A 25385-nucleotide genomic window follows, 5' to 3' on the forward strand; every position below is an offset into this window, starting at 1 on the left:
ACAGATCACTTGTACTTTTTAATGTCATGCATTCCTTTAGTTTTCCCAGGATTTGGCTAATTTCCAAAAGAAAACCTATCCATATCAAAGCCTATGATTTAGGGTAGAGTTCCTGAACTCAGAACCAAGGGAGAACTAAGATAAAGATTAGGGAGCAGACTACACCACAGGGAAGGGAGGGAGGGTTAGCTCAAAACTGACTACATGGCTAGAGACATGAATCGGTCAAACATTTGTAAAGGTAGAGTTCTTAATTTCAACCAGCATTATACTGCAACTCATGCAGTATCCTAAATTTTTCCTCTCTTTCATAAAAAAAATAAAAGTGTAATTAGATTCCAAGTCACAGATCACTTGTACTTTTTAATCTCATATTGTCTCTTCGTTTTCTCCCATGAGTTCATCCTTCTCCCTGAGCATTCACATAGCAGCAAGACCCAAACATAGACAGTAGCCAAGAAAAACAAAGGGCTAAGAGGTCAGAAGACCTGATATAGATACAGATCCTGCTCTGTCCCCAACCAAGGAAACCTTTAAATTGCTGTTAAACCTCCATCTCTTGGTTTCCTTATTTGGAATATTTGCTTGCTTCCTTCCTAAGACTATCATGAGAATCAGATGAGGTCCAGATATGAAGCACACTCAAAGTTTCAAAATGCTATAAAAACCTTAGATACTATTATTACAATTAATATATTCCTAGGCAAAAAGGTGTCAAATATATAGGAATCCTAGATTCACTATTTATATGAATTGAGGCAGACAGGGGAGCATACATATAAGGATATTTTCTTTTTAGGTTAATCGAAAATTTAATTAAATCCTAAGGAATGAAGAAAAATAAACTCACCTGTCTACATCCTGTTAAAATTTATCATCACAATTCCAGAAATTATTTGGTCTCTAACACCTTATTCACATTTTTTAAACTTAAAAATTAAAATATGGATGATAATGATAGCTACCTGGCAGGATTGATACGAAGATTGAGCCAGTATGTACAAAGCACTGGAACCTGCTATGTGAATGTTGCACGATGGTAGCAGTGAGAATCAGTCAGATCTGGGTTCAAACCATTGTTCCAATCTCTACTACATATGTAATTTGAACAGAACTTGCATGTCAGAGGGCAGGTATGAGGATTCGTGTGTGTGTGTGTGTGTGTGTGTGTGTGTGTGTGTGTGTGTGTACACATATATAAAGATTGAAAAGATAGAAGTTATCTCCAAAGTTTTCATTGAGTGATAGTATTGATGTTTTTGCTTAGAGTAATAATGTTTAATAGTAGTAACCCTGATAAATTATGGCCCAGCATCCTAAATTCTTTAACTTTCACTGGTTTAAGTCAAATGTAGTTTGGACACTGCACCGGTCTTGGCAGCAAAAATGTATGATTTTAAAGTGGTAAGTACAGGATCAAGTTCTCAATGACATCCTCAAGTTCAACTCTGCTTCAAATTTATCACTTTCAAAATATTTTAAGTAGCCATAAATACATTTACCCTTGAGAAGCACACAGTTTACTCCTTTATAATTAACTCTTTAATTTCTCAGCTCCTACAAAGCTTCCATTATGGAAGCACATAGTGGCATTCCACTAGAACAAGGCCATGTATTTCCAAAGAATTTAGATGATGTCCTAATCTTTGTCCACACCATTTCTTGAAAATATGAATGAAAAGTGAAGAGCTCCTTAAAAAACTTTAAAAAAACCTAGACTTTTTTTTTTCATTTTTAATTTCCCTAATTCATTTTCATTTTTCATTTCCCCAACAGACAGTGAAAAGAAAAGAAAAATCAAAGAAGACTTTTTAAAAGTAGGGGGAAGGGTCAAATAATAAAGGAAACCTGTTTTTAGGCTATTAAGACTTTTTTTTAGGGCCAAAAACTTAAAGGACTATCCACCTTACCTAGGATTCTAGTTGATTCCTCTTTGTCTTCAAGGCTTCACATCATGGCCTTAGACAAATGTGCTACCAATCTCTCCACCGGAAGGATTGGTTTTCATTTGATTTGTTACCATGCTATCTTCCATCACATTTTTGGACCTCAAAAGAGTTAAATCACAGCTTGCCCAAGGAAAAAGGAATCTTAGAAACCAGTCTTACACCCATTTCATTTTGTATAGGCTTCGAGGCTGACAGTCTGATGAGTGTGACTTCCAGAAGATGACCAAGTGACTCTGAGTCAAGAAGCCAAGGCTTCTCTCTTCCTGGGCATGATGGCTTCCCCGTACTTGCATCAGATTTCAGCATCAAATTTCTTATGAGTCTGTTTCAAGTTTGTGCTATTTATTCCCATGGTCAAGCAAACCAATCCATTGCTTGGTTTTCATTTCATAACCAAAATATTACATCTTAGAAACAAAATGAAGTGTCACTGTCAAAGAGCCTTCTGATGAAATACTAGCACCTGAATTATAAGAGCAAGGGCAAACTTCTCAGTTCCATTTAGTTATCTCCCTTTCTATTTGCTTATTTTCATAATACAATTATGTCAGCAGGAGCAAAAATAAAGTCACCTTAATTATGGCTCTTTATGGCTTCTGACATGTCAAAGTTTAACTTTATGTCCAATCACTTTGAAATTAATATCCATAACTTTTGAAAGAATAATCTCTCACCTACTACATACAAGCGTTTAGTATACATACAGATAATACCAAACATCGTAACAATTTACATGTAGCAAACATCACTGAAGTCCAACAATCTAACATGTATACACTGAAATCCAAACAATAGAACTACTTGACAATCTCAAACATTTCGGATTCATGTCTCCCCCAACACTTGCCCAAGGGTCAAAATAGGGAGAGGGACAGCAGAACATTCTCAACCTCCAAAACTTAGGTGCCTCTCAGATATAGAAAAGACCAGAGGGGAAAAAATACTGTTCCTACTATCTGTCGCATGTAAAAGAGTAATCCTGCCCTCTGAAATAGCCAACAGGTTACTTCTGGATAAAAGACTCTCCTTATACTGCTTTAAATGAAAAATAATTCTCATTTGGACAATGTTGTTATTTGCTTTTTTTTTTTTTTTTTGCTAAGTCATTTACCTGCGAAGTTTAACTACCTAATGCACATACCTAGCCCACTTAAGTCACATGTCCTACTTCAACAAGAAATTACAAGTATTAGATAAAATGTTCCCCACTAAAAAAAAATTAATACATAAAAAAAGAAATGTAATTACCTTTCCAAAGTCACGAACATCAAACAGGTCAAATGCTTCAAAGAGTTCACTCTTTCTCATTCCAAATGTCTCGCAACAGGCCGTGAGAAATGTCCTTATGTTCTTCAAACAGAGAAACTGAGGAATGGGAAATAGCTATTAGTATACAGTGAATCATTCTGAATGCTCTATATCCTCTATCTACCCAGAATGCTTTAAAAAAAAAAAAAAAAGTTGACAAGGAAAAAAGTCAATCAACTTTTGAGGTTGCTTTTCAATTAATCCTTCAGCAATATTTGTATACCTATTTTCATAGGCACAGGTGGCACAGCTATGAAGAAGGTTGACAAAATTTCTTCCCTTGGGAACCTTACATTCTAGTAAGAGCAGACAGATTAAAAAAAGAAAGAAAGAAAATTCAGCAACAAAAACAAAAAAGTAAATATTTTATTTTCATGTGATGGTAAGTGCAATGGAGAAAAAGCCAGGAAGAGGGACAGGATGCACTGATGGGGATGGGGTGGGGGGTGGGGGGTGGGGGGGGCATTTAAATGGATGGTTAGAGAAGGTATCAGTGGGAAGAGGGCAGATAAGCAGAGATTTGAAAGTGGTGAAGGAGCAAGCTACGCAGAAGTACAGGACAGGTCATTCCAGTATCATTCCATGCTAAAGCCCTGAGGCAAAAGTGTCTGATGTATGTCTAAGGAAGGGACTAGTGTGGCTGGAGCAGAGTGGGTGACAGAGAGAAAGGTAGGAGATGAGCTAGAAAGGTAATGGGGTCAGATGATGAAAGGAACTTGTTGGACCAGCTTTTATGCTGACCAGGACAGAAGTCATTGAAGGGCTTGGGGCAGAGGAGGGATATGATCTGATGTTTTATTAGGGGTCTTTCAAGCTGTTGTTTTTAATATAGACTGAAAGGGGCTGGAGCAAAGATGGAGACATGAAAAGCAGATAGGAAGCTATTGCAATAACCAGGTAAGAGACAACTGTGAGAAGACCAGGTGTTTCATTTTGACAATGCTAAATTTGAGACACCCATTAGTCATCCAATGGGATGTGGGGCAGCAGGCAACTAGACAGACAAGTCTGTAGTCCGGGGTACAGGTATGTACTCCAGATATAAATGTGGGAGTCTTTAGAGTATACAGAAGATTTTTAACCATGATAATGCCAGATATGACTTCGGGAGAAAGCAGAAGAGGGGAGAAGACCTGGGACTGAGTAATCCTATGAGATCAGGAAAAGAGCCCACCAAAAGGCTGAGCACAAGTGACTGGTGAGGAAGGGAAAACCAGAATAGGTTTTCCCTAACTCAAGTATAGAAAGTGTTTCTAGAACGAAGGACTGATAAACTGTTAGCTGCTGATAGTAAGATTTGACCAAGTGCTGTCCATGGAACCTGGCTGTGTGAAGGTCACAGGTACACCTTCACAAAAGCAGGTTCCATGTCGACTGGGGAGCTTGGAAAAGGTTTAAGAGACAATGGGAAGAGAGGAAGTGAAAACAGAATATAGAAGATAGACTCTTGAGTTTGCTGCAAAGGGGAAAGAGCATTGAGGATGTAGTCAGAGAAGTCAAGGAAGGGCTTTTTAAAAACAATGGAAGCTGTTACATGTTTTTATTTTGATGGGAATAACTTGGTAGAGAGGGAAAAGTTGGTCATGCAAGAGAGAAGGAGAGTCACCCAGAATGAGGTCCTTGAGTAGGCAAAGGGGTGGGAGTGGGGACTCCGCTGCTCAACTGGAAAAGTCAACTTTGGAAAAGAACATGCACAGTTCAACACTAATAGGAAGAACAAGAGAGAAGGCAGATCTGTCAACAATTTTAAAACCAGAATTTACTTTCAGTATCCAAAAGACTCAGACCCACCAAAGTACACACATACACTGAAAGCAACTTACTTTTTAAAAATATTTTTATGTGTGCCATTGCAGCTCATAAGACTACTATCCTCCAATACGCGAGAAACCCATTAGCTAATTCAAGCATTCCTTAAGCACTGTCAATGTATTATTTTGTTGTTTTGTTTTTCATATCGGTTTTTTTACTTTACAGAAAGAACACTTTACTTCCTCTGTATTTGAAATATTCAGAGTTTTCACAGGCTTAACTCAGATGCAGTTTGACAATTTACAGGAATCCTTCTCAGAGGCTTAAATATTTCAGGAGGGGTTAAAACCACAGGGGAAGCATCATCAACCCTTTGAAGCACAAAGGCAGAGGCCAATCAGCATATGGAGCTTCCACTTTCACTTTAAAAAATTCATAAGAGACCTTTACAACACAGCATCACTCTACATGTAGCTCTTCCACATAGGATTGCTTATTTACAGATTAAAAGAGTCTCGCATTCTGCCAAGATAGACAATAATTACTCTCTTGGGGATTATGCAACTGCTCTCTTACAATATTTTTTACATAATTAAGTGCCCAACTCATAGCTCACCAAGGAGAAGCATAATTGCACATGCCAACCTCTGAAGATTTCTCACCAAACTCAGATGTCCCCCTGTGTGGGAAAAACTACAGTAGACTTCCACTCAAGTGTTTTCATTAGTAACTCAGAAAAGCAATATTGTTTCTGAAACTTAAAAAAAAAAATGTAGTCATTATTGCATACATAATACACACAGATGTAAAAGTAGGTTCCCTTACTTCTGGAACCAACCTTAATCTTATTTGCCCCTTAACTAGTTCAGTTCTATTAAACTCCACAAATATTTAGCGGATTTGGATAAAGGTCACTGGCATGCTCTCACTTTTCTAGGGAATCTTCAAATGTGGTCTTCCCTGTAGGTATCTTTTCAGTCAACAGTTTTTGAATGCCCACAACATTCCAGACACTGGAAATGCTGAAAATGAGTACACAAGGTTCTGCCCTCAAACTCCTCTATTAATCTTATCCGGAGATTTTCACAGCTATCCAAAGTTTGGCTAATAACACTAGGATCACACTTCTCATGTTCATGGGTGTTCAGCTCTATGCAGGCACAGGAACAAAGTTGAAGGATGGAGAAGTGGGCCTTAACACTATTGCAGAAGCCCTGGGACTGACAGCTTGCCTGACATTCCCAAGACTTGGGCTTTGTTTTCATCATGCTGAACTTGTTCTTTTTCCAGTCGATTCTTTAAAATTTCAAACCAAAAGAAATGTTGAAAAAATAGTACAATGAACATTCCATCTACTCAACTGGAACATACTGCCATATCTATGTTTTTCTATGCCAACACTTTATTTACTTATAAAACGTATACTGCTGAAGCAGGTTACAGACATCGCAGTTCACTCCTAAATAACTCAACATGCATTTCCTAGGAATAAAGATAATTTTCCTACATACCTACAATACTATTACCACATCTAAGTAAATTAACAATTCTATATTATCTAATATCTTTTTCATATTCTAATTTCCTCAACTGCCCACACTATGTCTCTTTATGCTATCCCCACTCCAGTCTAGGATCTCATTAAAATTTACCTGTTGCATTTGGTTGTTTTATTTTTTGCAGTGTCTTTTAATTGAGATATCCTGCTCTATTTTTAACACATTGACTTTTTGAAGATTCCAGACGAGTTGTCTTATAGAATGTCCCACATTTTGGATTTGTCTTACTACTTCCTCATGATATCATTAAACCTGTCCCTTCATGTTGTGTATTTCCAGTGAACCAAAAGCTGAATCTAGATACAAATTAAACAGCTCTGGCAAAAATACTTCATACTGTGAACTTATTTCATAACCTCTAAAGATACAAAAAGTTAAACAATTACTGTTGATGCTAAGTTTGATTGCTTGGTTAAGACGGTTTCTGCCACATCTATTGTAAAGGTAAATGTCCCCTTTTATATCAATAAAAATAGTACCAAATGATAATTTGGTACTATTCAGCTGTCCAATTTCCCAATAATTTTTCACCATGATTTACCATCCACTAATAACCCTTGCTTTGATTATTCCATTTGGGACTGCAAAATAGTGTTTTTTTTCTAATTCCATCATTCCTTCCTTAATTATTAGCTGATATTCTTACCAAAAAAAAAAAAAAAAAAAAAGCTTTTGCTGCCCTTCCTCCCAGACCCCTCTTCTTTGCTTGTATAATAATCAATAGTCACTTTTTTCTGATGTTCATATTGTCCCAAGTTTGTCCATTTTGGGGTTCCTTCAAACTTGTTCCAGTGTCCTTTTTAAAAGAACACCATTTTCTTCATTTTCTTATATCAAATTGCCCCAAATCTACATCATATGTTCTTTGCTCCAGTTCTGGAGTTAGCCATTTCTCCAAGCAAATCCATTTCCACTTATATGGTAAATGGTATTTAGAAACCAAAGTCTGAGCACCAGGCTGCTCCCAGATTATGTGGGCCAATTTTAGCAAATAGACCAATAACTCTACCCTTTGCTTAAGCAATCTATCACTTACAACAGAGTTAAATTTAATAAGTCAGCCCTTATCTTACTCTGTTAAGATGAAATTTCAATTTATTTTAGATGACTGATGAACACATGACCTTGTTTCATGCTTAGAGATGTGACTGGGGTTTTAACACTATTATTTCAGTATAAGTGCTTTTCTCCCCAGTTTACAAATTCTTTCAGATTAGCAGCCATCTGATAGTCCTTGGTATCATCTGCAGTAGTTTAAAACATTCTGCCTTCAGAGATGGTTTGATACACAAGGACAAAAACATCTCATTTCCTAATCAAACCCCATGTTTGATAAAAAATTATACAACTTTGTTAAATCATTTTATTTATATGAGATAACTTTATGAGTGTTTAGAATTTAGGATTCAAATTTTAAAAATCAGAATTTTAAATAACTTCAGGATTTTTAAAATATTAAATGTATCCACACAAGATAGTTACCAAAATTAAAGATACACACAAGTCTAAAAATCATCTTCTCACCTAACAAATGTTACTGAGGTACAGATTATATAAAAGGCATCATAAAATTTCATAAAACATACTTCCAGCTGGATACTGATTTTTTTTTTTTTTTTACTTATTAAACACATGTTAATGGAATGAAACTTCTAAGGACTAGGTACTAGAAAAAAGCAAGCAGGACCCAAACTGCCTGCAGAAGACTTATCCTGGTCAGCCAGAGTATTCAGACCAGTGGATGCACAATTACACGGTATGTGGCCACTGCCATGAGGAAAGCATTCAAAGGTTCTTTGGGAGTCCTGGAGTATCAGAGACAGCTTTCTGGAATAAGTGACAGGTGAAAAGAGAACTGAAGGATGAGAGCCACAAAAACAGGAAGAATGGTTGATGTTCACGAAGGAGAAAGGAAGTCATCAGATTTGGGGTACAAGGGAGTGCCAAATAAATGGCACAGCATGTGCATGAGCACAAGACAAGGCATGGACTGCTGGGGGCACGGTAAGTGGTAGCGAATGGACACAACTCTCTGGAGGGCAGCAGTGAGAGTGAGGCTAGAGAGGGGAGCCTAGGTTTTCAAGGCATGCCAAAGGGATGTGGCTTTATCCTAGAAAACGTGGTGAGGTTCAAGGGTTTTTAACAGAAGAGCAGAACACTCAGCTTGCATTTCATGAGTACGGTAATCTCTGAGTGTTCACTATGTACCAAGCTCTATACTAATGTATGTCATTTAATCCTCATGACAACTCAATCAAGAGGTTTTTTTTCTTTTATATATACTTTGTTTACTCAAGTTTATATAACTGCATTTGTCAAAGTAATAGAGTCATGAATCAAACAGATATTCTTGCTACAGAGCCCACATCCTTAACTATTGTATTATACTAGCTCCCTTTACAGTGTACAGAGTCAAATGTTTTCTTTTCTCTTTATTAGAGATGGATTAAGTAGGCAAGACAGGACAGTTAGGATGCTGCCATTTTAATTTAACAAAAAGATTATGGTGATCTGGAGTAGGATGGTAGAAGGTAGAATGGAAAGAACTCTAGGAAGTAATATGGAAAGCAAATACCCAGTAATTGATTGAGTATGTGTGGGGTTGGGAGAGTGGGAGAGAAAAGAGAAGAACGAGGAATTGTATCCATAGCTCTGTCTTGGGCACTGCACACACTCAGTGGAGACACTCACCGAAAATGTTAGCGTAGCACTTGGGGGACAAGGCATGTGAAAAGGAGCCACAGATGCAGACAATTAACTCTTGTCTTCACATATGGAAAGACCCAGTAATGGCAGAGGAGCTAGGCAGCATCTCTGGCATACCCGGTGATAAGTGACATATTCTAACAGCACAGCCACCAGTCTTCAACACCATGATCACCTTCTCTGCCCCTTCAGATACACAGCTTGTTTTTGTTGTTGTTTTTTACAAGTTGAAGAATTAAAATGGTAGAAAGGCACTCAGTAGATGCAGGTAACCTTTAAAGAAATTTTAACACCATCAAGGTCTAAGACATCCTAAAATTATACAGAGCTCTCTAGATTAGGTAATATTTCATAAGACATGACCACTTCAACGCTAGCAATACTGATGCTCCAAAAAGAAAACATTTAAAGGTCAGACTGCGAAAATTCACTATAAAGCTCTGAGACAATCTTTCTCTTCCCTCTACTCCTTTTATAAGGTGTATTGTTGCCTTTTTCTCTAAGGGTATAAGAGCCATTTTGACTTTCTCAATGATATGAAAACAAGCAGGATCATTTCCCCTTTTTATTTGAAAAACTAAGCATCTACTTCTCTAAAACTGTTAGCAAAAAAATGGGCTCATTATGTTAACTGACACTACATTAATTACAGGAAAAACCTCCACAGCTTATTGTGAAATGAGCTATTTCAATCCCAACCTAAAAACAGTATCTGTAGGAAAGATGATTTCTAATATAGCTTCACAGCCATGTACACTTGCTGACTTACTGCAATTTTCACAAGGACCACCAGCAGCCAAGCCGCCTGATGAACAAAGTAGTTCTCAGGGTCTCATTCTTGATGGGACACTCATTATTCCATTTGAAGGAGAGACTGAATTTGAGAGTTTGCCATAATTCGAATTCTGGGTGGCCATTAATGAGCTGATAGACAGTTCTGAAAGGCACAGTAGAGATTCTGATGAAGCCTGTTTACAAACATCAATGTACAAGAAGAGTTTTATCTACTTATTTCAGCTCACTACTCATCTTAGACTTTATCAACATCCACCTAGTACCCCTGTCATACTAACTCCATCCCTTTCCAAAGCATCAATCATCCTTTGCAGAACTAGTAGGCAGGAGGGCATGGAAGGGAAGTAGTAATAAATCAAGTTTCTCTCTTATTGGAATTTTTTGCATTTCTGTCCCTTTAACCATATCTTCTCTCTCCCTCTAGATCGGTCTTTTAAAATTAGAAATTAGAGCTAAAATCTACATATTTTGGAAAGAAAAGAACAAAAGAAAAGGAAAAAAATGAAAAAAAATGTTATGGGGACTTTGTCCTTTTTTCTTCTGAGTCAGTGGATCCCACCAGAAGGGGCATCATCACCACTGCTCTATAAAGAAATCACATCTGTATATGCCTTCTGAATAATTATAAAATAATTATGCTGCACTTAGCATCAGTTCAGGACTGCAGAGTACCTTCAAATAATTTTCTTATCGATCCTATTATTATAAATAAATGAAGACCCTAAAGAACACGCAGGGAAGAAGTCCAGAAAGGGAGGGGAGTTGTTTTCATAGCTCCCATCTTGTGCCCAAATCACTGAATAAAAACTCCCCTATTTTCAGTAAACCACAAGCCAATATTTCCTTGTTAATTGCTCTCCAGGTCACATGGCATTTTCAAAAGATTTAAAAAAAATTTAATTAATCAAAAATATAGCCATTTAATAACCTTTACAAGTTTTTTTTTCCATTTTCTTCAATGATTAAAACTTTTATGGGTTATATGTAACTTTATGGAAGTAATCAAGCTCCAAAATGTAGGGCCAACCTCTAAGAACACATGCATCCTTACCTGTTCTGTAGCACTGTGGCTCACACCTCTGATAATAACCATCTCAGCTATAATAGATCTGTTCTCCCAACTACTGCCACAGGTAATTTGAAAGTACAGATTACATTTATTTCATCTATGTATCCATACAGCTTTTATAACAGACAAGTGTTTTTAATAAATAATAAATGATTGATGAGGCAGGTTAGGTTTAAAAAAAAATAGCAACCATCCCTTGGTAGCCAAAGAACTCATGGTGAAACTTTACATTAAATTGTCGTTATATCCTCTTACTATTAGTGTATAAATAGGTATTTTTTTTAGGGAATTACCCCAAGAACTTTTTTAGAATTTGGCAATGTTAATAATTAGGAGTAAAATAAAGATTTTAAATTATTAAGCAGTTACATTCTTAAACATCATCTCTACTCTGGGTTGCCAGCCTCTGGTATATATTCAATAGTAGCCTGCTACCAGATTTTCATGATTTCTAGCCAGATGTCATCGTAATAGACACACACAAGCCCTCTGCTGTTTTCAACAGCCCTTCACCTCATAACAGAGAGCATTGTACCCCTCTCCTTTGGCAGGAACTTAGACCCGCAGTTACAAAGGTTATCTGTCAACCTCAGCATTAGCCCTTGGACACAAAAAAGGTTAGCCAACAGCATTCAATTCCCCTTATGTGTTTCTGGTCTTTGCACTAAAAAAACTGAATGCCTGGGAAATGCAGAGGTCAAAATTGGCCTGAAACATCTATTTTACTAAATTCATTAACTTGCTAATAAAGGCAACGCACGCCATTGCCTTTAAGGAGAAAAGGTAACACCCAACATATTGTGATCTGGAACATAGCTAGCCCAAATCACACTAAAAATGGTACAGTCTATATTCTAGAGAAAACTTGCTTGCAAAGTTCCCTATTACAGGTATAGGAAAAAAAGCATTTATTTTTGCAAAGACCAGTAAGATAGCAGAATGCAGCAGCTAAAAGTCAGGATTTTGAAATTGGTGGGAATAATAACAGTTTAGTAATGGTAGGAGTGACAGTTAATAATCATAGTAGAATGTAAGCAGTTGCACTAACAGTTCAGCAAAAGCAGCAGTGATAGTAATCACAGCAGAATGCAAGTAGTGGTAATAGGCAGAAGGGCAACAATGTGGTAGCAGCTGCTCAGGCAATCCATCATTGAGCTGAAAATCAGTCTTATGTGCCCTGATCTAGGTGAGAAATGAACCATCCTTCCAAGGCAGAAAATCCTTGGAATAGCACACAGCCAGAAAAGCCACTTCCTGCAGGAATTAGAATCCTGTGACTGTGTTACCCCACAAGGAGGGGAGCTGTGCTAATTCTCCATTAGAGACAACATTCAAAATGAGGAAAAAGCCTGTAGTGACACAAATCTGTGTTGTTTTTAGAGAAAAGCCTTACAAATCCGTTAATCCGGATAATGAGAATGAAACTTAGTGTTCAAGTCTGACCTAAAAGAAAAAGAGCTGTATGCAAATGAAAACAAGGAGGTCTGACAGAAAGTAACCCCGCCTCATGCACTTCCCTCCCCCCACAAAGAGCCACCTGAGAAAGCAGCCACAGAGCTCCTCACATGCCCCTGAAGAGTCCCCACCCTTCCATCCTTTGCTGCTTAGCCCCCTGTGGCCAGAATGCTTCCCTTCTACCTCACTCTATGGTACAGCCAGAGCAGGACTTGAGTAGCAGGAGATCCAGAAAGGAAGTAAAGAATGGAAGACAAAGTAAAGCGTTTCTTTACTCAATCTCTTCTTTCTCATTTTATCTGCCCTTGATGCTATGGGGTAGGTATTACTATAATTCCCATCTACTAAGGCAACTGAGGCACAGAGAGGTAAAATAAGTGACCCTAAGTCACATGGCTGGTAAATGGTAGAGTAAGGTTTCAAACCCAGGCTGCGAGCTCCAAAGTCCATGACTTCCACAACTATGATATTCTGGCAGATACTGCCCAAGCCGGTAAGCTGGGGGATGAGATCCTCCCCTCCAGGAGATGAGAGTCTCATAAAGGGGGGATACAAAGGAGCAGAGAGAGCATTTTGATCCCAGTGTAGTAAGTGGAGAGGCAAGCACCAGGTTTAGTAGGAGCACAAAGAAAGAACTCCCATCTAATCAAACAGGTAGGTTGACACACTCAGATATCACCTCACGCCAGTCAGAGTGGCCAAAATGAACAAATCAGGAGACTATAGATGCTGGAGAGGATGTGGAGAAACGGGAAATGCAAATTGGTGCAGCCACTCTGGAAAACAGTGTGGAGGTTCCTCAAAAAATTAAAAATAGACCTGCCCTATGACCCAGCAATAGCACTGCTAGGAATTTACCCAAGGGATACAGGAGTACTGATGCATAGGGGCACTTGTACCCCAATGTTTATAGCAGCACTCTCAACAATAGCCAAATTATGGAAAGAGCCTAAATGTCCATCAACTGATGAATGGATAAAGAAATTTTGGTTTATATACACAATGGAGTACTACGTGGCAATGAGAAAGAATGAAATATGGCCCTTTGTAGCAACATGGATGGAACTGGAGAGTGTGATGCTAAGTGAAATAAGCCATACAGAGAAAGACAGATACCATATGGTTTCACTCTTATGTGGATCCTGAGAAACTTAACAGAAACCCATGGGGGAGGGGAAGGAAAAAAGAGGTTAGAGTGGAAGAGAGCCAAAGCATAAGAGACTCTTAAAAAACTAAGAACAAACTGAGGGTTGATGGGGGGTGGGAGGGAGAGGAGGGTGGGTGATGGGTATTGAGGAGGGAACCTTTTGGGATGAGCACTGGGTGTTGTATGGAAACCAATTTGACAATAAACTTCATATATTGAAAAAAAAATAAGAGGTAGGTTGAGATTCACTCCTCCAAGTAAGTGGCTGGACTGAGTATCCAAGAAGGAGCAAAAGGTCATGATAAATGGTATAGTGAGAAGGAAAGACCTAGCCTTTTGGAGAAAATGCAGTCGTTCACATGGCCTTCACAGCCAGTGCAGTAAAGAGAGCCTAAAGGATGAATGAGGCTGGAAAAGTAGGCAGGGGCCAGATCTCAAAAGGAACTCAGACTTCATTTCTCTGAGAAATCAAGGCAATGCCTCCTAATAATGCCTGGTTCTACAAACAATAGCAAGTGATAAATGTGTATGTCCCACATAAGGCACTAAGCACTTTCCATAGAGTATCTCAGTAAATACATGTAATAACTCTGTGAGGAAGACAGTATTATTCTACACTATCCGTAAGGAATGGAGATACGGTAAATAATCCAAGGTCAAGGTAGCTAACAAGTGGTACAGCCAAAACATCCCCCTGCCAGCACTCTTCTCTGCCAAGTTATGCTGCATTCTTGAGCATGGGGTTAATGGGGTGAGGTGATGATGGGCTCTAAAGCAGCAGTAGGACCAGACTTCAGGTAACTGCAGGCTTAAGCAGACCTCAGGGTCTGCCTCAAGGAAACCAACTAAAATGAAGTGTAACCCATTTCCCCGAGTAATATTAACTTCAGGAAAAAGATGCGTTAAAAAAAAAAAAAAATAGATGCAGGGCACTTGGGTGGCTCAGTTGGTTAAGCGTGCAACCAGCTCAGGTCATGATCTCATGGCTTGTGGGTTCGAGCCGTGTATCGGGCTCTGTGCTGACAGCTCAGAGCCTGGAACCGGCTTCGGATTCTCTATCTTCCTCTCTCTCTCTGCCCCTCCCCCCACTCATGCTCTCTCTCTCTCTCTCTCTCTCTCTCAAAAATAAATAAAAAACATTTTTTTTAAAAAAAGATACACTCTGGAGAAAAACATCTCTAGAAATATCAGAAAAGTGATTTAATTTCCACTCAGTTCAGAATATTTAGCTCTAGACCATGCAACCTACCTTCCTCTCTTTCTTCCCTTACCTACAAAAGAGAACATCCCTCACTTTATCTCTTAGTGCCTTCCAGTAGGCTTCTTCTACACACTGAGTAATTTTGAACAAACTTGAAATGACTGGACAAATTTGGAACAGTATTATTCTCCTATAGATCATTGTTTATTATAACAAATTACATTCTATTTCTACCCACACTTCTAACCTAATTGTTATTCTATTTGCACCCACACTCCTTCCAATTCAGTATCACCCCAATTTTATGCAAAGTATGCTTATTACTTTTGATTTTACTACCTGAGTTCCTTATGATTTATGATCCAGGTTTTAGCTCTGCCCACTATATTGCAATTTACTTTGTTAAAAGAAGTTGTAGTTTTTTCCAAGTTAAATAAGAGTAGACTAGATGTGCACTAAAAACACTGTATTAACAAGATCTGAAATAAAGCTCAGATTTGTATCTGAGCTATATATTTATCATATATATTATCCGTATGTGTATATACATACACATGCACACAACTTTTTGTTAATACCACTACTTCCATATAATATTTCCTTCTGGAAAACACTCAACCAAGTAGAAATATATCCTAATTGAGTACAGAAAATGCTCCTTGGTCTTTTTCCCCACCCTTTTCTTAGCCTTCCAATAAACTCTGCCATCTTTATACCCAGGAGATTTGTACTCTGTTTAGAAAACATACTTGGGAATGCAAGCTGGTGCAGCCACTCTGGAAAACAGTATGGAGGTTCCTCAAAAAACTAAAAATAAAACTACCCTATGACCCAGCAATTGCACTACTAGGTATTTATCCAAGGGATACAGGTGTGCTGTTTCAAAGCGACACATGCACCCCCATGTTTATAGCAGCACTATCAGCAATAGCCAAAGTATGGAAAGAGCCCAAATGTCCATCGATTGATGAATGGATAAAGAAAATGTGATACACACACGCGCACACACACACTGGAGTATAACTCAGCAATCAAAAAGAATGAAATCTTGCCATTTGCAACTATGTGGATGGAACTGGAGGGTATTATGCTAAGTGAAATTAGTCAGAGAAAGACAAAAATCATATGACTTCACTCATATGAGGACTTTAAGAGACAAAACAGATGAACATAAGGGAAGGGAAACAAAAATAATATTAAAACAGGGAGGGGGACAAAACAGAAAAGACTCATAAATATGGAGAACAAACTGAGGGTTATGGGAGGGGTTGTGGGAGGGGGGATGGGCTAAATGGGTAAGGGGCACTAAGGAATCTACTCCTGAAATCATCGTTGCACTGTATGCTAATTAATTTGGATGTAAATTTAAAAAAATAAAAAGTTAAAAATTTAAAAAATTTTAATAGAAAAAAAAAAAAAGAAAACATGCTAACCAATCACTAATACCTCTTACCACATTGTCACCATACCTGTCTTGAACTCAATCTCACATTAAGTGTTTTTAGTGACAATAGAAAAATGTAAAAAGAAAAAAATGGATGTATTAACCCAAGTTCTCTCAACTCCCACAGGCGGATACCTTGAGTCTTCCCTTTGAGTCATATCTCCCAGTGAATTTAATTCCAATGAATTAAATGTTTTATCCTTTAATTTTTTTAATTTAAATGTAGTTGACATTCAGGGTTACATTTGTTTCAGGTGTATGACACCCTGATTCAACTTCTCTATTTGTTATGCTATTTTCACCACAAGTGTTAACTACCATCTGTCACCATACAGCATTATTACAATATCATTGAATGCATTCCCTATGCTCTACTTTTTAATCCTGTATTTTATTCATTTCATAACTGGAAGTCTGTCTCCCACTCCTTCACCCATTTTGTCCATCCCCCTCACTCCCCTCTGCCAACAATCAGTTAATTCTCTGTATTTTCAAGTGATTCTGCTTTTTGTTTTGTTGTAGATTCCACATTAGTGAAATCCTATATTATTTGTCTTTCTCAGCCTTATTTCACTTAATGTTAAACCCTGTAGATCCATCCATGTTGTTGCAAACGACAGGATTTCATTTTTTTTTTTATGGCTGAGTGATATTCCACTGTGTGTGTATGAATTTTCTTTATCCACTCATCTATCAAAGGATACTTAGTTTGCTTCCGTATCTTGGCTATCGTAAGATATGGCTTCCATATCTTGTGAAGAATGTTGAAATAAACATAGGGGTCCATGTATCTTTCCAAATTAGTGTTTTCCTTTTATCTGAATAAATAACAAGTAGTGGAATTACTGGATCATATTGTATTTCTATGTTTAATGTTTTGAGAAACCTCCATACTGTGTTCCACAGTGGCTGTACTAATTTGCATTCCCACCAACAGTGCACAAGGATTCCTTTTTCTCCACATCCTCGCCAACACCTATTGTTTCTTGTATGTTTGATACTAGCCATTCTTACTGGTATAAGGAGATCTCTCATTGTGGTTTTGATTTTCATTTCCCTGATGATTAGTGATGTTGAGTGTCTTTCCATGTGTCTGTTGGCCATCTGTAGGTTTTCTTTGAAAAAATGTCTATTCGGGTCCTGTACCCATTTTTTAATTGGACTGTTTGTGGGTTTTTTGGTATTGGGTTGTATAAGTTCTTTATATATTTTGGATATTAAGCTCTTATTGGATATGTCATGTGTGAATATTCTCTCCCATTCAGTAGGTTGATGGTTTCCTCAGCTGGACATATGCTTTTTATTTGGATGTAATCCCAATAGTTTTTGTTTCTCTTGCCTTAAGAGATGTATCTAGAAAAATGCAGCTACAGCCAATGTCAAACTTACCACCTATGTTCTCTTCTAGGATTTTTATGATTTCAGGTCTCATTTAGGTCTTTAACCCATTTTGAGTTTATTTTTGTATATGGTGTAAAAGTAGCCAAGTTTCTCCAGCACCATTGTTGAAGAGAAGGTCTTTTCCCCATTGTATATCCTTCTTTGTCATAAATTGACCATATAAGCATGGGTTCATTTCTGGGTTTTTTATTCTGTTTCATTGATCTATGTGCCTATTCTTGTGCCAGTAGCATAATGTTTGATTATTACGGCTTTGTAGAATATCTTGAAATCTGAAATTCTAATACTTCCAAGCTTTGTTTTTCTTTCTCAGGATTGCTTTAACTATTAGGGGTCTTTATGGTTCCACACAAATCTTAGTATTACTTGTTCTAGTTCTGTGAAAAGTGTCATTGGTATTTTGATAGTCAAAGAAAAATACAAAGGCAATCCCTAAATCTAATGTCTTTAGACCTGAAGTCTCCAAATCTGCACCCATCTAAGCCATATCTCCACCAAAAATTGAAGACCCTCTTAGTTCAACACAAGATTTCTTAAACCATTATCTTGTTGCTACACATACAATTACAGGCTAGTTCTTCAGCAATATTTATCTATTGCCACTCTAGTCTGTAAGGCAGGTGTGGAGGTTTTTGTGAGGGTTTTAAGTTTATTTATTTGAGCGAGAGCGAGAGCGAGAGCGAGAGCGAGAGCGAGAGCGAGAGCGAGAGCGAGAGCGAGAGCGAGAGCGAGAGCACATGGCCAAGGGAGGGGCAGAGAGGGAGAATCCTAAGCAGGCTCTGCACTGTCAGCCTAGAGCCTTGAACATAGGGCTCTCAATCTCACAAACCATGAGAACATGACCTGATCCAGATGCTTAACAGACTGAGCCACCCAGGTGTACATTCATCAGGGTCTTTAATTTTGTTTATCTAATACCGATTAAATGCTGTGCTATATGATTTTAACTAATTTGCAAATGTAGTTCTCGTTACTTAGCCTTTCCATAGGAAGACCACTGTCCTGATTTAATATAGATGCTCTGTAAGCCCTTTACCTTCTGCAATTATTGGTAGTGTTCCTTTCATTAAAAAAAAAAAAAAAAAAAAAAAAAAAAAATTGGGATGCCCAGTTCGGCATCCAACTTCGGCTCAGGTCATGATCTTTCAGTTTGGTTTGTGAGTTTAAGTCCCGTGTCAGGCTCTGTGCTGACAGCTCAGAGCCTGGAGCCTGTTTCAGCTTCTGTGTCTCCCTCTCTCTCTGCCCCTCCCCCACTCACGCTCTCTCTTTGTCAAAAATTTAAAAATAAACAAAAAATTACAGAAATTCTATGAAATTATTTTGTGAGTAAATGTTTTCTCCTGAATTGCAATTATTAGGTTTCCTCATATTATATTCTATACTCAAGTCTGGAGAAGATAACCTTTTCTTATCCTAGATGTTTCCCCATTGCTACACCTGTTTTATTCTTCTTGCCAGCTTCACTCAGATATTTTAACACATAGCATTGTATAAGTTTAAGATGTATAATATATTGATTTGATACATGAACACATTGCCAAGCAATCACCATAATGACATCACCCAACACTTCCATCACGTAACATAATTTCCATCTCTTTTTTGTCCTATACCCATTTTAAATGTCAGCATTAGTATTTCAGTCTTAGGTTTATTGATCACTTTCCCAGATACCAGCCTATATGGGGTCTAGGATTAGGCTAAGTACTATCTGGCCTCTAGACCTTGGCTAATATAAAAGATCTTCTAGATGATTCTATATGGAAACAACTAAAATATTTCAACCAAAACCAGGAAGTGCAACAATAAAAAACGCATTTATAGTAAAAACCTTGGTCAAAGTTGCCAAAGCTCAGAAGTTTCTACAAAGAAAATACTCAGCATAACTGACTCTGCAGACATGTGATTTATCTATCACTAAACATTTTCATTTTGGCACCATAATTTCATCCTGGGACTTATTTTGTCATCAAGATTCTATAAGAATATTTCACATGATTTTCAGGTAATACTTTGCTAGACTAAATGTTAAATATTTGCTACTTTTTAACATTTGATTTCTATAGGTCTAGGAAATCATATTCCTGAGACTATTCATCTCCCTCTTTATAATAAAAATCACAGGGTAAAAAAGAGCTTGCTTAAATGAAATCTACTTTTGTAGAATCCACGTGTTCTTTTGAGCAAGGTTACCTGGAACCTATTTTTAAAAGATCAAGCCCCAGGGGGCACCTGGGTGGCTCAGTCAGTTAAGCCTCCTATTCTTAATTTCTGCTCAAGTCATGATCTCACAGTTGGTGAGATGAAGCAAGGCCTCACCAAGTGGCGCTCTGTGCTGACAGCATGGAACCTGCTTGGGATTCTCTCTCTCCCCCTCTCTGCCCCTCCCTTGCAGATGCACATGCATGCTTTCTCTCAAAATAAAAAAGATTAAGCACCAAATATGGCATTGTTCTTACTCATTGTATCCAACTTTTTTCTAAGTAGGCTGCTACATTCATTAGTGTTCCCACAGGATCACAATATAACACAACTTCGGCGTGAGATGAAGGTCAAAGCCATCTCCATGCAAGAACAGCACATCACAAGCAAATAAAGTCTGCCAATAAGTGAAGGTAAGTAAGTAGAGTCACCCAAGGCGCACACAGAATGCCGATTTGGGCCGCAACAATCTAATGACTGCCAATGCCCCTCCTTCAAAAGCATTCTTATAAACAGTCAAATCTTTTTCCATAATTAATCTTAAATGGACGTTCCTTAGCATTTCAGGCTAGAATCTTCACTAAAGCCCGTATTTCAAGTAATGGCACATTAAATCTTATTCCTTTAAACTTCCACACAAAGACAACTTTGAGGGGAAAAAAAAAAATCACAGTAGCTCTCACTACACAGAGTGAATTTGAAAAACTAGGCAAAAAATGCAACTCTTAGTACTCAAGAAAATGTAGGAGAAAAAATGGAAGGCACCAATTTATTAAGAGACAGGTCTTAGATTTTTTTTTCCTAACTGCAATTTCAGTAGAAGTTCTGAAACACCCCAATTAAAATCAGCCAAGATCTCATTAATAAGTGATACAAAATCTCATTACACAAGAAATGTCATTATGATAAATTAAGTGTCCAGAAAAATTAAATTATTCCTAAATCTTGCCAGGTAACCCACAAAAAATGGAGTTGGGGGGGACCAAGAGAGAAAGAGATTGGGTGGGGGAAGGGATCTGGTTTTATTACCCTACATAATTAAAAATTAAAGACAATAAATGCTTTTGTAGTAATTCATATATTTTTAATGGTAGATGTCAAATACTACAGTGTTTTACCTGTAAGCGATAAAACAATGGCTGAAAGACATCTTAAGTTTCTTTTTTTTTTTTTTAATGTTTATTTTTGAGACAGAGAGAGACAGAGCATGAACAGGGGAGGGTCAGAGAGAGAGGGAGACACAGAATCTGAAGCAGGCTCCAGGCTCTGAGCTGTCAGCACAGAGCCCGACGCGGGGCTCGAACCCACGGACCGTGAGATCATGACCTGAGCCGAAGTCAGACGCTCAACCGACTGAGCCACCCAGGCACCCCAAGACATCTTAAGTTTCAATTTGCTCACAACTTAATGCAATTATCAAACATTTTCTCCACTGAGTATGCCCATTGGCAAAGGGAATAAACTGCTACCTCTGGTGTTCTGGTTGCCTGAAACTGCCCAGCCCACCACATGCTCAGAATTCCTTTATCATGTGTCAACTCTGCCTTCTAGCTCATTAGATATTATGCTTAATATAAAAGGTGTTGCCAATTATTTACCAATGATTCAAGCCCCTGTACCTTCTGTGGCCCAAACTTCCCATAAAGTCTGCTACCACCAACCCAAGTACCTACTGTGAGGGGCTGGGAGAGCAAGGAGAAACCAAGAGGAAGGGACTGATTGCTTCTGGCAGTTTGAGATGTGGAGAACAAAAGAATTAGGGAAGCAGGAGCTGGAACCAGGGGCCACCATGACTGTAAGAATATAAGCTTCAAGGCTTCAGAGACTTCGTACAGAAGCATTGGGCTCTTACCTATAGGACAAAAGAAGGGAGCTAAAGTCAACCTGATTTCCTCAAAGGTGAAGGAAACCATCGTGGACATCTAGATTCTATTTATATTGTACTTATAAAAGTGTTCCTTCACATCACTTGTCTGTGTAAAAATAACACAAGAATTTGAATAACAGTATTTAGTAGAACTAACATTTATACAGGCCTGTGTGTTAGGCACTATTCTAAGCACAAGAGTATGCATACACACACACACACACACACACACTCACTCACAGAGGTCCCTGAGGAAGCTATCCCACATTAGAGAGGAAGAAACAGAGGCAAAGAAAGGTTCAACTCTTGCCAGAGGTCATATAGCCAATAAGTGGAGGAAGAGGGATTCAAACTGAAGCCTATGCTTCATAGTTACTACTCTACCTACCACATCATGCTTTTTGACATTCTATGACACAGAGAAGGAAATTTTAAGTGACTAGCTCCTTCACTGATTTCTGAGCACTTTTGAAAGATTTATAATAAAAATAATCTTTTATAATTATTTATATTTGATTAGTAATCTTACCCTGATCATGTGTTCTCCTTCCTCAAAAATCAGTTACATGTGGATTTTGCACACTTTTGCATAACTGTTACAATTTAAATCTAGTCAACATGAATCACACAAATACAAAAATGCTTTATTGTTACTGTGCATGTCAAGCTCATAACAATTTATCAATGAAGCAATTAGCAGTAACACCAGGAAACTGCTGTTGAATAGATGGGTATTTAGTGAGGTGAGACAAAAAATGTTAAGCACCTGCCCCAATGGGGATCCACTTTTACCTAGGACTCCACGTATAAAGTGACTCTCCCTACCAGAGGGGGTGCAACATACTCCCCCCACACACAATGGCCATAGATATGCAAAACTGATTCCACCAAAACAATGCAGACACATAGTGTTCAATCTGGCGAAGCCAGAGAGCTGCAGAACCACAGCGCCATTTCTGTAAAATATTAGTAGGCAACCTACATTTGGTAGAACACTCTGGACATAAATCAAGTATTAAAAAGAAATCAATTGATAAAGCTCTCCACTTAGACTCAGAATTTACTTGAGCAAGTCCTTAAGAACTGACCCTTTCGAAAAAGACAAGCCAGGTTGCCCCCAATACCATCCCCAATCTATAACTATCCATCTTCCAACATCATTGGGATCACTATTTTCCTCATTCATCAAATTGCATAGCAGCCAATATTACCAATTTGATATCTAAAATGTCAGATATAGGCTATTTAGTATACTACTTTTATTGTTCAACCTTAGTCAATGAAAAAAAAATTATTTAAAACTTTAAGCTGATTACTCACAATTAGCTACCCTATAATCTCTATTTAGTATAAAATCCTTTGATTCCTCAACACAAAATCTACCACAAGAAACCTAACCATAATCCAAGCCTAAGATACTAGAATGAAGGAAAGAGGGGTGTGGAAGAAGGTATTTTCTACATGGTGCTTGTAATCCTCCTATTTTTAAAAAGACTGGCATTCAATTATTAGCCAGGGATACAATCTCTAATGTCTATAGGAATGTCAGATTCTGTTTAGAACACCTTTCCAGACCTATACTCCACTGTTTTTTATGTATTAGAGACGAAACTGGATGCATTTACAACTTGGTCCATAATTTAGGCCATTTGTGGGTTTGAAGTGTTGGACTCCAAACATCGATCAGGTCCTCAAAGAGCCCATTCCCAGAAATAGACAGGAAAAGAAGTTTACTCTGTACAAGACACTGCTCCACAGTCAACAGATGTCAGAGGGGAGAAAAAAAACACACTGACCCAAAGAGATCTGTAATCTACTGTAAGAATTCAATTAGTACACAGGGAACAATATTTGACCTAAGTAACAGGGAGGAGGAAGGAGAGCTGTCCAAACGTGCTAGAGACCCAAAGCAACCACCACTGTATGGGGAACTCCTCAGGGTGGAGACTCCAGCTTTCTTTGCATCACTGTTGCCTAAAGAGACATGGTGATAAGTGTGTTCAACAAACAGCTTAATAAATGCCTTTGATTACTTCACTACATAGGTAAACTGTAGTCATTACTTGACTACATAGGTAGGCAGAATTGTCTTAAAAGATCAGCTTTTCTCTGCAGGGAAAACTTTGAGAATAAGAAAAAGCAGAAAAAGGGGAGGGAGGGAAGACAGGAGAGGCAAATATGAAAAGCAACAGAAGGAGAAGCAGCAACATGGATGGACAGGAGCAGATGGAAAGCTGAGAAAGCCAGTACAAGAGGAAAGAGAGGAAGGGGAGGAAGAGAGAGGCTCACCGAAGGCAACAGGGACCCCTCAGTCCCACTAAGTCCAGAGGCTTTTTTCCTCCTGGACCAAGTCCCATCATTTGGCCCCCTATACCACATCATGCATGTGCGTCCTGCATAGCGCACAGTAGCTAAGTACAACCGCAGTGGTTCCTCAGAGCTGATCGGAGCCCCTGTGTAGTCTTGATGACTGTCTGGAATTCTAAAGTTCTATCCTTCCCACATGTATGGTGTTGGAATCGGTCTTCTCCTTTATGAAATGAAGGGGAGAGTAGACACTGAGATATCTTATATGATGTTATTACTGCCGTAACTTGCTAAAACGGTCCTGCGCTCTTTTCCCCACACAGGTGAATAAAACCCAAAATCTTAGAACCACTTTTTGTTTGCCACATTTTTGACATTTTTTTCATTAAAAATTTTTGGAAAGTTCAAAAAGTAAGGAACCCCTTACTTAGGTAGAATGTTTTATTCCCCTATGATTTTAGAGAAAGGCTTTAGGATTCTTCTGAGTAAAGAATGTCTCATAGTTTGAAAAAAAAAAAAATGACAGAATCACTGACATTGTTAAGTTTAAAAAGAAAGCAGACAGAAACTCAGTACCTGTTGTACAACCTCATTTTCTAAACTATGGATGGATGGGTGTGAGCATGTAAACATGCATATGTATAACATACACATATATATGTGTATACATTTGTAGAACTATACATAACAAATTCAGTAATGGCTACTTTTGGATAGTGACATTTCATCTTATTTCTTTCCTCTTAAGTAGAAATTACTAAATCGTTACGTCCTTCATCTATAAATATGAAAAATAAATCTGTTTTAACTTTGAAAAAAAGCACTTGCCTTCTGAGTAAAGCAAGCCTGGTGGACAAAAGTCTCTATCAGTGCAGTGTTACTTAATACTTCAGTTTACCTTAATAACATAAAGATCACTTTTCCAATAAAAAGCTTTCAACCTCTAGGGTCCCTGCAGGGCAACAGGAAACAGCAGATTCCTGGATTATTATGCTTTATTGCATTTAACAACTCATATACTTCACAGTACTGAGAGTTCTGTTGGTATTTAAAATACATCTCCAGGAAATACATCTTCCATAAAATGTAATAAAATGTGCATGCAATAGATTATATACTATACATGAATATAAATAACCAAGTGTTATGTTTGGATGTGTCCCATAAGGAGGGAACTCACATAAAACATCTTTTAAACTATTATGTACAATGTAGATCAATTT

The 25385-nt window shown here is 38.0% G+C and overlaps 1 protein-coding gene and 1 non-coding gene across 7 annotated transcripts in view; both read right to left on the bottom strand.

Annotated features, from left to right (window-relative positions):
- The window catches only part of VAV3 (vav guanine nucleotide exchange factor 3), a 468861-nt gene that overhangs the window by 270390 nt on the left and 173086 nt on the right, over positions 1-25385 (bottom strand). For 3 of the 6 annotated variants that reach the window (XM_042953185.1, XM_042953183.1, XM_042953186.1), the window contains one exon: positions 3198-3314. In XM_042953185.1, the coding sequence (XP_042809119.1) occupies positions 3198-3314 (117 nt within the window). Of the gene's footprint in view, positions 1-3197; positions 3315-5232; positions 5254-5625; positions 5767-9259; positions 9548-10043; positions 10453-25385 lie in introns of those variants that run through there. The other 3 variants (XM_042953188.1, XM_042953187.1, XM_042953189.1) reach the window with 3 other exon arrangements.
- Positions 21272-21356, bottom strand: TRNAR-UCG. The gene has a single exon. It is a non-coding gene; the product is annotated as a tRNA-Arg (tRNA).

This window comes from Panthera leo, chromosome C1, assembly GCF_018350215.1.
Source record: "Panthera leo isolate Ple1 chromosome C1, P.leo_Ple1_pat1.1, whole genome shotgun sequence".
Classification (NCBI taxonomy): Eukaryota; Metazoa; Chordata; class Mammalia; order Carnivora; family Felidae; genus Panthera; species Panthera leo.